The sequence below is a fragment of the Littorina saxatilis genome, linkage group LG14 (assembly GCF_037325665.1).
Source record: "Littorina saxatilis isolate snail1 linkage group LG14, US_GU_Lsax_2.0, whole genome shotgun sequence".
NCBI lineage: Eukaryota > Metazoa > Mollusca > Gastropoda > Littorinimorpha > Littorinidae > Littorina > Littorina saxatilis.
Genome location: NC_090258.1, coordinates 5,546,637 through 5,562,992, shown reverse-complemented (window position 1 = coordinate 5,562,992; position 16,356 = coordinate 5,546,637). Strand labels below are relative to the sequence as shown.

General features: G+C 40.3%; 1 protein-coding gene and 1 long non-coding RNA gene across 4 annotated transcripts in view; one reads left to right on the top strand and one right to left on the bottom strand.

Annotated features, from left to right (window-relative positions):
- Positions 1 to 16,356, top strand: part of LOC138946972 (mucin-like protein) — a 254,265-nt gene that overhangs the window by 34,122 nt on the left and 203,787 nt on the right. For both annotated transcript variants that reach the window (XM_070318397.1, XM_070318396.1), the window contains exon 2: positions 14,488 to 14,584. In XM_070318397.1, the coding sequence (XP_070174498.1) occupies positions 14,533 to 14,584 (52 nt within the window). In that variant the 5' untranslated portion in view covers positions 14,488 to 14,532. The remainder of the gene's footprint in view (positions 1 to 14,487; positions 14,585 to 16,356) is intronic.
- On the bottom strand, positions 4,575 to 7,349 carry LOC138946959 (uncharacterized). 2 transcript variants are annotated; one of them, XR_011449487.1, is made up of 3 exons: positions 7,253 to 7,349; positions 5,854 to 6,083; positions 4,575 to 5,127 (listed from the first exon to the last, which is right to left on the bottom strand). It is a non-coding gene; the product is annotated as an uncharacterized lncRNA (long non-coding RNA). The 2 variants fall into 2 exon arrangements; XR_011449486.1 differs by having other exon boundaries at positions 5,854 to 6,063; positions 7,253 to 7,297.

Sequence of the window (16,356 nt, the reverse complement as noted above, 5' to 3'; positions counted from 1 at the left end):
ATTTTGGCTATCAAGTTTGAAATCAGGACGCATGCGCTGGATCGCATCCCGACTCAATGCATTCCCGCAAACGTCTGCAAATGGAATGACCAAAAACATATGCTTGTAACATCGTTAAAAACCAACAAAGAAATACAAATTTTCACCAAATACAAAAACTTGACCTTTGAGCTTGCTGGAATCTTGCGTAGTGACGCTAAGCTAAACTGTGCGCGGGGCACTGTCCGCCGCATCGGTCAGTTCCAACGGTCCGCTACGAGCCAATCAAAGAAAGGCGCATGCAATCACACAAACTGCCCATCGCCACGCGAGCGTGGTGAGAAGCTCTTTTTTGAAGACGTTTTAGCGGGTAATGAGACAAAAAATGGTACATTTGAGTAACTCGCTAACGCATTGCCTTTAAACTTTCGGAAAGTTGTGCTAACACATGTTGTAAAGTACTTTCGGAATTTCAAGTAATTTGAGACATTAGGTCTGCTGTTATTTGTCATGTCAGAAACAGTTCTTAAATTGACGATAGGTTTTTGCTGAATCATTGAACAAATTTTATTTGTTGAAATCATCAAGAACAAAGACAGATGCGCCACATACTCAAATTTCATGTACATATTTTATCAGACATGGGTGGTATAAGGATTTCAACGCGAAAGTAGTTTTTGACTCACATGCGAAGCAAAAGTGAGTCTATGTACTCACCCGAGTCGTCCGTCCGTCCGTCCGTCCGGACGTCCGTCCGTCCGGAAAACTTTAACGTTGGATATTTCTTGGACACTATTCAGTCTATCAGTACCAAATTTGGCAAGATGGTGTATGATGACAAGGCCCCAAAAAACATACATAGCATCTTGACCTTGCTTCAAGGTCAAGGTCGCAGGGGCCATAAATGTTGTCTAAAAAACAGCTATTTTTCACATTTTTCCCATTTTCTCTGAAGTTTTTGAGATTGAATACCTCACCTATATATGATATATAGGGCAAAGTAAGCCCCATCTTTTGATACCAGTTTGGTTTACCTTGCGTCAAGGTCACAGGAGCTCTTCAAAGTTGGATTGTATACATATTTTGAAGTGACCTTGACCCTGAACTATGGAAGATAACTGTTTCAAACTTAAAAATTATGTGGGGCACATGTTATGCTTTCATCATGAGACACATTTGGTCACATATGATCAAGGTCAAGGTCACTTTGACCCTTATGAAATGTGACCAAAATAAGGTAGTGAACCACTAAAAGTGACCATATCTCATGGTAGAAAGAGCCAATAAGCACCATTGTACTTCCTATGTCTTGAATTAACAGCTTTGTGTTGGATGACCTTGACCTTGGGTCAAGGTCACATGTATTTTGGTAGGAAAAATGTGTAAAGCAGTTCTTAGTGTATGATGTCATTGCTAGGTTTAGGTCATGTAAAGGTCAAGGTCAAGCATGTGAGTCGTATGGGCTTTGCCCTTCTTGTTGAAGTTGACTCATTCAGAGCGCTGAGCGCAAATGTCGGCCTACGCATAGCAAAGCTCACTGCCGACACGCTTAACTGACCAATGGCTCTTGAAAAAGCATTTTCCAAAAATGTGTGTGTGCGTTTAAACAAGTGCGCTTTGAACAGCCATTGGTGAAACTGTATTGAATTTAAGGGTAAATTGAAGCTTTCATTTTTGACTCACATGCGAAGCAAAAGTGAGTCTATGTACTCACCCGAGTCGTCCGTCCGTCCGTCCGTCCGTCCGGACGTCCGTCCGGACGTCCGTCCGGAAAACTTTAACGTTGGATATTTCTTGGACACTATTCAGTCTATCACTATCAGTACCAAATTCGGCAAGATGGTGTATGATGACAAGGCCCCAAAAAACATACATAGCATCTTGACCTTGCTTCAAGGTCAAGGTCGCAGGGGCCATAAATGTTGTCTAAAAAACAGCTATTTTTCACATTTTTCACATTTTCTCTGAAGTTTTTGAGATTGAATACCTCACCTATATATGATATATAGGGCAAAGTAAGCCCCATCTTTTGATACCAGTTTGGTTTACCTTGCTTCAAGGTCAAGGTCACAGGAGCTCTTCAAAGTTGGATTGTATACATATTTTAAAGTGACCTTGACCCTGAACTATGGAAGATAACTGTTTCAAACTTAAACATTATGTGGGGCACATGTTATGCTTTCATCATGAGACACATTTGGTCACATATGATCAAGGTCAAGGTCACTTTGACCCTTATGAAATGTGACCAAAATAAGGTAGTGAACCACTAAAAGTGACCATATCTCATGGTAGAAAGAGCCAATAAGCACCATTGTACTTCCTATGTCTTGAATTAACAGCTTTGTGTTGCATGACCTTGGATGACCTTGACCTTGGGTCAAGGTCACATGTATTTTGGTAGGAAAAATGTGTAAAGCAGTTCTTAGTGTATGATGTCATTGCTAGGTTTAGTTATTTGACCTTGACCCTGAAGGTCAAGGTCATGTAAAGGTCAAGGTCAAGCATGTGAGTCGTATGGGCTTTGCCCTTCTTGTTCTAAATGCATGCTAATTCTAACTTTTTTTCTGTTCAATCGGACAGGGTAGATCCTTATTTTTAAAACTCTTTCTGGGATGTCGCATAACAGCAGAACTAATACCTCACATGACTTGAGATTTCGTGTGTACTTTACGACATGTGTTAACACAAATCTCCGAAAGTTTGAAGGCAATGCGTTTGCGAGTTACTTAAATGTACCATTCTTTGTCTTATTACCCGCTAAAATGGCTTCAAAAACTGCCTTTTATGCCTGCTGAGAGTATTGACACCTACACCGCTCAGCATGCCATAGCGTCCATGTTAGACAAGATATGTGAACAACACATACTGATTTGGATGCAGATTTGAGTGTGTGAGCAAGAGTGACCCTGTTTGTTTTATTAACTCAAGTTGAAGAACAACTAATTTTTTGCCCACACAAATTGATTTGGTTCAGCTGTTGTGCCTAGCAGTGTTGTTTTTCCATTTTGAAGAAGACTGGGTGACAGAGTGACCCCCCAAAAATGCAACCCTCAATAATGCTAATAACTTCTACATCTGTTGACCGAATCACATTATATTTGGGGGACATAAACTTCAGCTACTGTGACACTTTCACAAAGGGGCAATTTTGCAGATGAAATGGTCAGACTTTTGTGCTATTTCAAAAAAAGTTGCCAAGATGTGGAAGGGTCATGGATAGGCTGAAGTTTATGTCCCCCAAATATAAAGTGATTCGGTCAACAGATGTAGAAGTTATTAGCATTTTTGAGGGTTGCATTTTTTGACTCACATGCGAAGCAAAAGTGAGTCTATGTACTCACCCGAGTCGTCCGTCCGTCCGTCCGTCCGTCCGTCCGTCCGTCCGGCCGGCCGGCCGGAAAACTTTAACGTTGAATATTTCTTGGACACTATTCAGTCTATCAGTACCAAATTTGGCAAGATGGTGTATGATGACAAGGTCCCAAAAAACATACATAGCATCTTGACCTTGCTTCAAGGTCAAGGTCGCAGGGGCCATAAATGTTGTCTAAAAAACAGCTATTTTTCACATTTTTCCCATTTTCTCTGAAGTTTTTGAGATTGAATACCTCACCTATATATGATATATAGGGCAAAGTAAGCCCCATCTTTTGATACCAGTTTGGTTTACCTTGCTTCAAGGTCACAGGAGCTCTTCAAAGTTGGATTGTATACATATTTTGAAGTGACCTTGACCCTGAACTATGGAAGATAACTGTTTCAAACTTAAAAAGTATGTGGGGCACATGTTATGCTTTCATCATGAGACACATTTGGTCCCATATGATCAAGGTCAAGGTCACTTTGACCCTTATGAAATGTGACCAAAATAAGGTAGTGAACCACTAAAAGTGACCATATCTCATGGTAGAAAGAGCCAATAAGCACCATTGTACTTCCTATGTCTTGAATTAACAGCTTTGTGTTGCATGACCTTGGATGACCTTGACCTTGGGTCAAGGTCACATGTATTTTGGTAGGAAAAATGTGCAAAGCAGAAGGTCAAGCATGTGAGTCGTATGGGCTTTGCCCTTCTTGTTTAAGGTCACCCTGTAGTTGCCAAAAAATCAGCCTGACTGGGCCATTTCTACTGAATTTCCAGGATGTTGTTATAACATTTAAAGATTAATAACTGAAACAGGACACATTTCTAAAGATTTCATATAACGATTATCCGCCCTATCCGGACACGCCCATCACTTTTCAGGTTGTTGTTTTTGAGACACTTGAGAAAAAGTGACTCTATGTAATCGGTCAGTGTTAGTCTGTCCGGCCGTCCGGCCGGCCGTCCGTAGACATCACCTTAACGTTGGACTTTTCTCGGAAACTATCAAAGCGATCGGGCTCATATTTTGTTTAGTCGTGACCTCCAATGACCTCTACACTTTAACGATGGTTTCGTTGACCTTTGACCTTTTTCAAGGTCACAGGTCAGCGTCAAAGGAAAAATTAGACATTTTATATCTTTGACAAAGTTCATCGGATGTGATTGAAACTTTGTAGGATTATTCTTTACATCAAAGTATTTACATCTGTAGCCTTTTACGAACGTTATCAGAAAAACAAGGGAGATAACTAGCCTTTTCTGTTCGGCAACACACAACTTAACGTTGGGCTTTTCTCGGAAACTATAAAAGTGACCGGGCTCAAATTTTATGTGAACGTGACTCATTGTGTTGTGAATAGCAATTAGTCTTCCTGTCCATCTGATGCCTCATATAATATTCAGAACTGCGAAAGTGACTCGATCGAGCGTTTGCTCTTCTTGTTTCATCATAATTTAAATGCATGATTACGGCACATCATAGTCGAGTCATGCATAACTTATGGCGATTAACAGCAGTGTGCTAACATTTTTGAAACTGTTTCAGATTTGTAAGTACTATTTTTGTAATTACAGGTCTTTGACGGGTGGTTATCAACCTCCCTTCCCCTATCTTGGTAGTGGTGACAAACACACCTGGAAGGACATGTGGCTACACTTGAAGTAGGCTCCTCTGGGAAGGATCCTCTGTTAAGGTTGCAGGCCATGCCCAAAACCGGGGATGGGAGCCGCTCAGCAATGGACAGGACCAGCTCCCCCGCGGTCATCTCGTTAATCATGTTCTGACCAACACAGTTAAAAGTCCTATTGTCATGAAATAATGTAATGCATTTAAATTTGTATCCATTTTATCTGTTTTAATAGATGTAGTATTATGAAACAAGTGGCATGTAGATATAATTACAAGCCATGCGCACTTGACCGGCATTCATGAAACTTTGTGGAATTATCATCCCATATCTCAGGCCAATGTACACCAAATTTGAAGTAAGTTGTAGAAGTAATTCGTGAGTTATGAGCATTTTAATGGGGTTTTTTGTGGGGGGGGGGGGGGTTACTTTGTACATGTTTGTGAGTGTGCTTTATGCATTCAGATGTATACATATATGTAAGAGTGTATGCATTAAATAAGTTGGTATATAATTAAAATTCTTTTGTTAATAAATTGTGTCTCGGCTGATTGATGGGATTGTCGATTTTGTAAGTATCCTTTTAAACAGCAAACGGAAGTATAGTGTGTCACCACTCTCTCTCTCTCTCTCTCTCTCTCTCTCTCTCTCTCTCTCTCTCTCTCTCTCTTTCTCTCTCTCTCTCTCTTTCTCTCTCTCTATCTCATATGCACACACACAAACACACACACACACACACACACACACACACACACACACACACACACGCATTTACAATATACAGCCCATACTTGAATAACTGAGATTAACATAAGCACTCAAGCAATAACAGAGAGAAGAAATCGTCAAACCATTACATTTGTAACTACACAAACTCACTGTAAGACTAAGAGACTGGATCTTTCTTCCCGATAACTCTTGGCGGCAGCTTCTTGAGTAGCTGTCCGCATGCGGACTCTCTGTGTCCCCGATTGCGCTGACAAACAATGTAACACTGCCGCACCTGCTGGCCCTGCCCTGCCTCTTCTGACCGGTGGAGACGATGCTTAGCTCAGAGTTGAGACATGAGATAAGCGTACTGTGTTCGACCTGAGTATCGAAATGGACAGCTTTTACAGAAAAAAAAAGAAACAACAAAACAAAAGTGTTAAAAGACACAGTCTAAGAAATGGACAAACGGTTATACTTGACGGACATGAATCATAAGTGAATAAAATACGTGGCTTATACCTACCATGCAATACATTATACAGTACAGTATTAGTTTATTCATGCCATAAGGGGCAAATGTATAATGAGTTACACGTTTGGCATTTTTAAGAACTATAAATGCATACATGAATCGTCTAAAACATGATCAGGTATAAGAAAACAAACACGTTCAGATACTCCGATTCACACAATCACTCGTACTACCACGTGAATGTCACACGCGCGCACGAACGTACGTACACATGCACAGACGCAGACGCACACATACACACATCCACAGACATACGCACGCACATTTTACACATGTATACAAACAAACACGCACATTTTACACACATACGGCACACACATAGACCTAAGAAATACAAAAATAAAAACCAGATGCATTCTAAGATTCGACCGGAGAATCTAGATCTCCGATTCAACTGATTCAGTTAGATCTGTAGTTGTTAGTCTTGCAGGAAAATCAATGGCAATTCTGACATCGGTGTTGCGGGTACTAGTCTACGTAAACTCATTAAAAATGAAAGCACAGAAATCAAAGACTCTTGTTGGAAAATACAATTGTTTTTGATTCCGATCCTTATTTTGTAGTCGAAATATTTTGTGTGTGCAGAAATACAAATTTAGATCGACTGCAAGCGTTTTAGATTTCATTGTCAGTGTACGTGTGTCACTGTGTCGGAACTGTGCCTCTCGAAACATTGAGTTAGTGTTAGACCTATGCTTTTGCTTTATTTTTATGACTCCTTAAATTCCTGAACCGAATCATTAAGCAGAGCCTCTTTGTAAACCGCGATCAAACATAAAGTACCGTAATGTGCAATGCTGTAAGCGTAAAACTGACTTTTGAGAGGTTCCCTGAAATGCGTCAACTCGGCTAAGATTTAATATCTACGAATGACGAACATAGTACGTGAACAGAGCAAACACATTGCTTGAAACTGTTTTGTTGCATTATGAAGCCTTGTTTGCAGCCACTTAAAAGTCTTATACGACAAGAATGTATTGCATAATTGATAAACAGAACCAGAGACATACATACAATGTCTCTGACAGAACTTACCAGAGAACTTTCGTCAAGGCAGCGGCTGCTCACCGCTAGGAATTCTGGGTGGTTAAGCACTTTGAAAACTTCCGGTTTACATTATGTTCCAAATAAGAATATCCTACTACGATTATGTTCCAAATAAGGATATCCTACTACGATGGAATACATCAATGAATTTTCAAACGGCTACACTTGCTCCGTCCTTTCTGATCGGAGGGGGGTGTTTTTGGCTCACGTAAGTGTAGCATATGCGATGCTAACTTTTGTCTGTCTGTGCGTATGTATTAGTGGAATTACGGGAGCTAAAGGGGTACCACTAATTGCAACAAAAATGAAATCAGCACAGACTGGTAGATAAAGTGTCCTTTAGTACCCAGTTCAAAATCTAAGCCCTGAGGTAATGGAATAAGTGAGTTATCGGATCAGAAAAGTCATGCAATCACACGGAACAAGCAGATTTGACTGGTTTGGCCTGCCGTCGCAAAGCCGGAAGTTTATGCGCGCCATGCACTCAAAGTCTAGTCGAACGTGCTTCGCGTGGCCACATGCAAAAAGGTGAGTAATCGATAATCTTTACGTTTTTATTCGTCCTTTAACATTTTTACCACTTCATTTTCTCGGCTGCATGTGTAGAATGCTAGCGCTAGTTCTTTATTTATGCCATACGAATGCATTGGAAAGAAAAAAGCCTGATATGCAGACGACCTAGCTTCGCTAAAAGTACGTCTGCTTCCAGACAGCACAACATGAGTCTAAAACTTGTTTTACTGTTTCAAACGTGCAGATAATCTTTGCAGTTGATATGCTCAGCATCACAAATACAATTATGAAGTTAGATTAGAAAAAAAATGTATATTATACTCAAAGACCGTGCGAATTGTTGATCGTGCTTCCAGTATGTATGGTAGGCGAATGCTGTCAAAAATAACCTTCCTGTTGCACTGTTCGGTGATGTTTTATTTATGTATTTTATGTTATTGTCGCCATTGCTGACACTTTAGGCACTTCTCTGATGGAATGCTATCTCGATAGCCTTTATTTGATGCGTAGATCATTAATGTTATCATTTTTTTCTACAGTCACCTGCTTTCTGAGCGAAAACCTTGCTCTACACCAGTGACCACTGCGAATGAGACAAGAATGAGGTAGGTTTGACATATCAGCAATTTCTATTAAAGGCTAAAAAAAAAAAAGTTTTCATAAAAAAGGCTTAATAAAACAAATCCCGTATATATTATATTTTCAATAAATCATGTTTCAGTGGAACCCCCTTTCTTAAGACCAACAAAATAATCTGAGAAAACCAGGTCTTAAAATGGAGGGTCTTAATAAGGGTGTTTCACTGTATTCAGGATATTATATAATAAAATATGCTGTACTACTTAAAGACAAAATTAATTAGCGTCTGGACAATTATACACAGTGTCAATCCAACTGCTTTATTTAAGTTTATGTTATAAATGTATTTTTTTCCAGATCATGGAGCAGTTGTGTATCCTGTGTGGAGGCAGCCTTTATTCGGGGGAGCAGATCGTCATTCCGCAACAGAAGGGAAGAGACACCATACACAGAGTCAGTACCCAGCGTGGTGATTGAATTGTTGTTGCAGAGGGGCAGGCTGTGCATGTATGTTGTCGCAGTTCATATACGAACAAGCACAACATAGCAGCCTACCTTCGTGGGAAAAAAGATGAAGATACTGCTGCAAATTTGAACCAAGGACTGCGGTCAAAGAATCAGCCCTTTGATTTCAGGAAATGTTGTTTATTTTGTGGCATGCATGCAGAACTTGTTTCAAAACGAGGTCCAACAGTACTTCCTGTTCGCACTTTAGATTTTCAGAAGACCGTCTATAGAATCTGTGCTGAAAGAGCAGACGAATGGCCTGAAAAGGTAAAAGGCAAGATAGAATTCGTCTCGGACCTTCCAGCAGCTGATGCTTTGTACCACCAATCATGCAGCACCAATTTTAGAACAAAAAGGAAACTTCCAAAGTGCTTTGCATCAGACACTGACAACAAAAGACCAAAACAAGGAAGACCAGTCGATGAAAAAAGAGCAGAAGCGTTCAGAAAAGTTGTCAATTATCTGCAAAAAAACGATACAGAAGTCACCATCATCGACCTCACCAGAAAAATGAAAGAGTTTACATGTGGTGACTGTTATAGTCACTCAAAGATGAAAGAAGAATCAAAGAAACATTTTGGTAATGAAATTATCATCACAGAAATGGATGGGAAAGCAAACGTGGTAACATTTCAGAGGACTACATGGTCTATTTTTCATTTCTTTTATTCGACAAAAAGACAACATCATCAGAGCTGCTGCTGAACTTATCAAAAGTGACATTAAGAAGATAAACACCAGCAGAAAAGAATACCCAAGTCCAGACAGCACTTTCTCAATTACAGCAAACCTTGATTTTGTGCCAAAATCCTTGCAAACTTTCCTCCGAGAGATCTTCAGTGGAAAGGACACTGATGTGAAGGTTGCTTCAATCGGCCAAGCAATTATGCAAGCAGCTCGCCCAAGAATTTTAATTGCTCCACTGCAGATTGGTCTTGGAGTTCAGATGCACCACTGTTTTGGTTCTGTACTCCCTTGGATTCAGCTCCTCTTACAGAGAAGTAAAGACGGACGAAATGAGTGCGGCTGCCACCCAGGAGATAATCGTGCCAGCCACAGATGAACATTTCATGCAGTACATGGCAGACAATGTCGATCATAACACTGGAACAATTGATGGCCTGAATACCTTCCATGGAATGGGCATGATTGCTTCCATAACCCCGTTCATCAAAAATAGGTCGTCCATCGCTCTGAAAACAGAGGTTAGGCTTGAGGAGGTCATGAAGAAAGCCCGTGTCAAAATCAGTTTCTACGATGAGAGATGTGAAGGCCTGGCAAGTCTCACCTATGAGAAGTTAAGGACAGTCCTACTTGAAGACCCTACCAAAGAAGTTGAAGTCCTATGGAAGTCAGCATGGCTGCTCAGTCCTCAGAGACCGTTCTGGTCAGGAGTAATGCAGGCCGTCCACAATGGTGACTTTCCAGGTCAGTCATCTATTGTCTTCTTGCCGATGATTGATCTCAAACCCAGTGACAAAACTTGTATCTATTCAACGCTGTTGTTTCTTTCTGCTGAAGCTAGGCGATACAACAAAACCCCTGTAGTCACCTTTTGATCAGCCCCTGTGGTGGAAGACCCTCAGCATCATATCAGCAGAAGCAGCTTTCAGTGAGTTACGTTCTGTAGTTCTTCGGCTTGGTCCCTTCCACATGGAGATGAGTTTTCTCGCTTGTATAGGACATCTCATGGCGGAAACTGGCCTGTACGATGCACTATGCACTGTGTATGCCCCAAATGCTGCCAAAGCACATCGGACCTACCAGCAGCACCAGCAGCTCTTCTGAAAGTGATTCGGTGTGCATGCAAGACTGACTGTGACACAAGAAGATGCAGCTGTCGTAAACACGGACTCGTTTATTCGCCTGGGTGTGGAGAGTGTCGTGGTGCCAGTTGCTCCAATTCCCCGTCCAACTTTACTGAATAAGGCGAGGCATATTGAGAAGCAGAGGTGAGAGAATATAAAAGAGTGTGCGTGTGCTTGAAAGCACATGCGTGTGTATTTTTCTGTGTGTGTGTGTGTGTGTCTGTATGTTTGTGTGTGTGTGTGAGTGTGTGTGTGTGTGTGTGTGTGTGTGTGTGTGTGTGTGTGTGTGTGTGTGTGTGTGTGTTTATGCGAAAAAGCACTCGGATTCTATTTTCAACGCGTTTTGTGTCAACTACTGCCGTCATAGATATTAAATAGCTGCATTTCTGAGTCCTCTGGGCCGAGATCTTTCTAACGAGATGCAACATGATAGGCTTATCTTGGAGAACAAAACAGTGTCTTCTTCCACTAATGTATGACGTCACTAATATGCAAATTTCTCGATTGTGCCGATAGTTTGAAACTTAGATTTTGCACTGGGCACTAACCAGACTGTTTTGAGAACATTCCCGCAAAAACAATTTTTGTTGCAAAAACTGGTGGGTTGAAGCATGATTTTTGGCACGGTAACCGCACTAACATTTGAAGACGTCACATTACATTGACGTCACATTATGACGTAAGAGGGTTTGACGTCACGCGAAGGAATTACTGAAAGTCTCGGTCATTGTTTTTGACTCACATGCGAAGCAAAAGTGAGTCTATGTACTCACCCGAGTCGTCCGTCCGGACGTCCGTCCGGACGTCCGTCCGGAAAACTTTAACGTTGGATATTTCTTGGACACTATTCAGTCTATCAGTACCAAATTTGGCAAGATGGTGTATGATGACAAGGCCCCAAAAAACATACATAGCATCTTGACCTTGCTTCAAGGTCAAGGTCGCAGGGGCCATAAATGTTGTCTAAAAAACAGCTATTTTTCACATTTTTCCCATTTTCTCTGAAGTTTTTGAGATTGAATACCTCACCTATATATGATATATAGGGCAAAGTAAGCCCCATCTTTTGATACCAGTTTGGTTTACCTTGCTTCAAGGTCAAGGTCACAGGAGCTCTTCAAAGTTGGATTGTATACATATTTTGAAGTGACCTTGACCCTGAACTATGGAAGATAACTGTTTCAAACTTAAAAAGTATGTGGGGCACATGTTATGCTTTCATCATGAGACACATTTGGTCACATATGATCAAGGTCAAGGTCACTTTGACCCTTATGAAATGTGACCAAAATAAGGTAGTGAACCACTAAAAGTGACCATATCTCATGGTAGAAAGAGCCAATAAGCACCATTGTACTTCCTATGTCTTGAATTAACAGCTTTGTGTTGCATGACCTTGGATGACCTTGGGTCAAGGTCACATGTATTTTGGTAGGAAAAATGTGTAAAGCAGTTCTTAGTGTATGATGTCATTGCTAGGTTTAGTTATTTGACCTTGACCCTGAAGGTCAAGGTCATGTAAAGGTCAAGGTCAAGCATGTGAGTCGTATGGGCTTTGCCCTTCTTGTTTTGAGCGGGCTGAGACTAGTTGGCAGTCGTGTCCCTGTAAGTAGGCTACATGCAGACAGACAGATCTAGATCTAGTGTCTCGATTTCTTGCACAGTTTCACCTATGCTCTTTCTGTGTGTGTGTGTGTGTGTGTGTGTGTGTGTGTGTGTGTGTGTGTGTATTTGTGTGTGTGTACTGTGTGTGTGTATGTGTGACGGAGTGATTGAGTTTGTGTTACTGTTTGTCGATTTCTTACGTGAGCCTTGAAGGCTTCGCCTCTTGTTTTGAAAGTGTTAGTGAATGGATTAAACATTTTAGCGGTCAAATCTCAATTTCTGTGAGAAAATGTAGACGAGGACCTTTAAACTATAAAACTACATACAAGAGTAATTTAACTTGTTTCCCTTACTATTAGTATTACAATAACACTGAGTGAGTGAATGTGTGTGTGGGTGTGTGTGTGTGTGTGTGTGTGTGTGTGTGTGTGTGTGTGTGCGTGTGTGTGTGTGTGTGTGTATGTGTCCCTAGTATACTATCCCGTGTTTGTGCCTGTCTATATCCCTGAGAGAGTTGATGAACGGGGAAATGGGCGATTGGAGTCATTGTGTATAGATCTACCGACATCATTTTCTCTTCACAGTTTCATCTAAGATCTTCTACTGCTACACTTTCAGTTTCAGTAGATTCTACTGCTACACTTTTAGTAGATTCTACTGCTACCCTATCAGTAGACGATTTCTGATTGCATTTGATCTTTGCAGCTTCCCAACAGAATACCACAGAGCACGTTGGAGTGTCAAGTTGAGGAATATCAACTACAGTAGTAGCTATAAAAATCATTTTTGCCGTTTCCTTGTGAAATGGGGGCGCCTTTATGTCCATTCATTGCATATTGAGCATTATATGCATAGAACGCATTCTATGCGCATAGAAGGAATTCTATGTTCTTAGAAACTGTATATGCACATAGAATGCATTTTGTGCATAGAATGCATTCTATGTCATTCGTAAATTTGTATCCGAACAAAGAATTTATTTGTATAACTATAACATAAAATGTTATTCTATAAAGGCTATAGAATGTAGTTCTATGCATTGGATTCAATTCTATACTTACAGGATTTGAATCTTTGTTACACTTACAGAGTAAGATTTCATATATTTGAATTTGATTCTTTGTTTTAAAAAAAGAGTTGTTGAACTTGAATTTAATCCTATGCTATAGAATTAAATTATATATGTAAAATGCATTCTATGGTGATCATAGAATGAATTGCGCGGCACATAGAATACATTTTGCACAAAGAATGACTTGTACACATGGAATACATTGTGAACATTTCATATAATTATTGTGTACACAAAGAATCAAATTCTGTGATATATCACAATCTAATCAATTCTGTAACATAGAAATTAATTTTATAACAGGGAATTTTGTTCTATAACATAGAATTCTTTCAATGTTCTTTCTTTCTTTCTTTATTTGGTGTTTAACGTCGTTCTTTCAATGTAAAGAATGTCATTCCCTGTTATTATATAATTCAATTCGACGTAGAGAATAAACATTTTATGTTATACAAATGAATTGTTCATTTGTTGGTTCACATACAAAATGCATAATACGAATGCAAAGAATGCTTTCTGTGCGCAGATAATGCATTCTAGATCTATGCACAAAGAAAGCGATTTTATGCGTATAGAATGCATTCTCTATGCATAGAACACATTACATGGATAGAATGCACAATATAGAATTAATAGACACATGGTGCCCCGTATTCAGTTGCTTTTCCTAATACATATAACAGTGTCACTAAGAAATTAACAAGGAGAAAAAGAAAGAAAACGGTCATATTTCCTTTTGTGTTATCTTTTGGTGCATGGGTTTATGGGGGTTTCAAATCCTGTAACCGACAGGTTCACAGTGTACCGCGACATTGCTTCGACCACCAAATGATGCTTATATACGATTGCATTGGCGTGCTCTTTCTCTCTCTCTCTCTCTCTCTCTCTCTCTCTCTCTCTCTCTCTCTCTCTCTCTCTCTCTCTCTCTCTCTCTCTCTCGCTTTCTCAAACACACATACACACACTTCACCATTCTAAATCATTTCACAATGATGTGTACAGTTACTCTGTGTGTGTGTGTGTGTGTGTGTGTGTGTGTGTGTGTGTGTGTGTGTGTGTGTGTGTGTGTGTGTGTGTGTGTTTTATCACAATATAATGGCTTGACAGCTGTTCAAGTTGCCTGTTCAATTTCTGCGCAGATTCTACACACACCCCCGCAGTACCTTGATGAGGAGCTGACCGTGATGGCTTTATGCCCGGGCCCTGCTGCCTGTAGAACATCACAGTGCAATAATGGTAGGGTGGTTGTCTTTTATGAGAAAGATTTCAATTGATACACTCCCCCTTTTTGACTCACATGCGAAGCAAAAGTGAGTCTATGTACTCACCCGAGTCGTCCGTCCGTCCGTCCGGAAAACTTTAACGTTGGATATTTCTTGGACACTATTCAGTCTATCAGTACCAAATTTGGCAAGATGGTGTATGATGACAAGGCCCCAAAAAACATACATAGCATCTTGACCTTGCTTCAAGGTCAAGGTCGCAGGGGCCATAAATGTTGTCTAAAAAAACAGCTATTTTTCACATTTTTCCCATTTTCTCTGAAGTTTTTGAGATTCAATACCTCACCTATATATGATATATAGGGCAAAGCATAGATGTGTATTGACAGGATCGCCAACTCGTTGCGCGCGCTCACCAAGTAGCGGAAAGCGGAAAAGACGATTTTGACAGTAACTTTACTTCCGGTGCAGTCTTTCAACACATGGAGAAGAAGGAGAATTTCGATGGGGAGGTGGAGTTTGTGGCTGAGGTATGTGAAAAGCAAACAAAGCAATACAAAAAGATCATTGCTGATGATTGAAATGAGTCATGTGAATCAACAATAAAGATTGATTGTGGACGGCACGTCATTATTTTTGTTTTTAACACTTAAAACGCGAGAGCATCTGACACACTGGTAAATCCGAAGCTGTGCACGCAAGCTGATCAGCAGATCGTTTTTCTGCAGAATTCTAGCTCACATCGGCCACTATTTTAGCTCAGCGAACCGACAAATTTGCAACAGAACAATTTCTGAATGTTAGAAATTCGGCTGTAGATTTATAGATACCCTTTCTATTCCATGGTTGTTGTTTTTTTCAGGGGGAAAGTACCGACATCTCAATCGCTGAAAAGATGACAGCATCACCACACAAGAAACTGCAAGAATTGCCAAAAGTAAGTAAAAATATTGACAGATCTATGTAAAAGACTATGAAAATTTAGAACTGGAACAACAGATATTCAAGAAATAACCGATAAGTGATATATTATAACTGAACCATTGATTGATTTGACATGTACATCATGCATGGAAGTTAAAAATGGTGCAGGAACTGAAGTCAGATCAACACATCAAAAAGATCAGTGCAATATATATAATTTGTTTTCTCTCCCCTCTAGCAGAATTCTGTTTTGATATATATATATATGCTTGATGTCTTCTGTTGTTTTTAAATTCATTGTCACTTCTAAATTGCATGCTTTATTGCAGAACGCTTGTTCTTTCTGCCTTTCAACTGCCTTTCACCGGAGCTCAGAGAGCTTGTCGACCTATTCTCCACCAAATCGTTCAACTTCAAACGTCTATCAACTGCCATTAATAGCTATCATCCAGCTATTTGTATGGACAGTTAGACTTATTTCTCTAGAAATTTAGTTTTACTAAGGGTTTATTGTTCTGCTTTTTTTCAGACATTCCGTCCCGCACCAGAATTGCCAGAGGTTGTTGCAACCACAACTTTGAAGAACTGTGTCGTGATGTACAGCAGCTTCCCGAGTCGTGGTGCCTCGCGAAGAACGAGGTGAACCAGGTGGTTAAGGTTGTTGTGCTGGAGCCTGGAGGCCAGCTTGGTTAAGGTTTGACTTTGAGTCAGCATTTTCAGTGATTTTTCTACGCAGCTGATGGTGTTTGGATTTAAAGTGTAAAGGAAAAAGTCCCTCCCGAAGCAGCGTGCTGCAGTTTAGACTGGCTTGGCGACAGTGTTGAAGTGAGTGACAAGTAACATTTTCAGTAAATCGCTTTG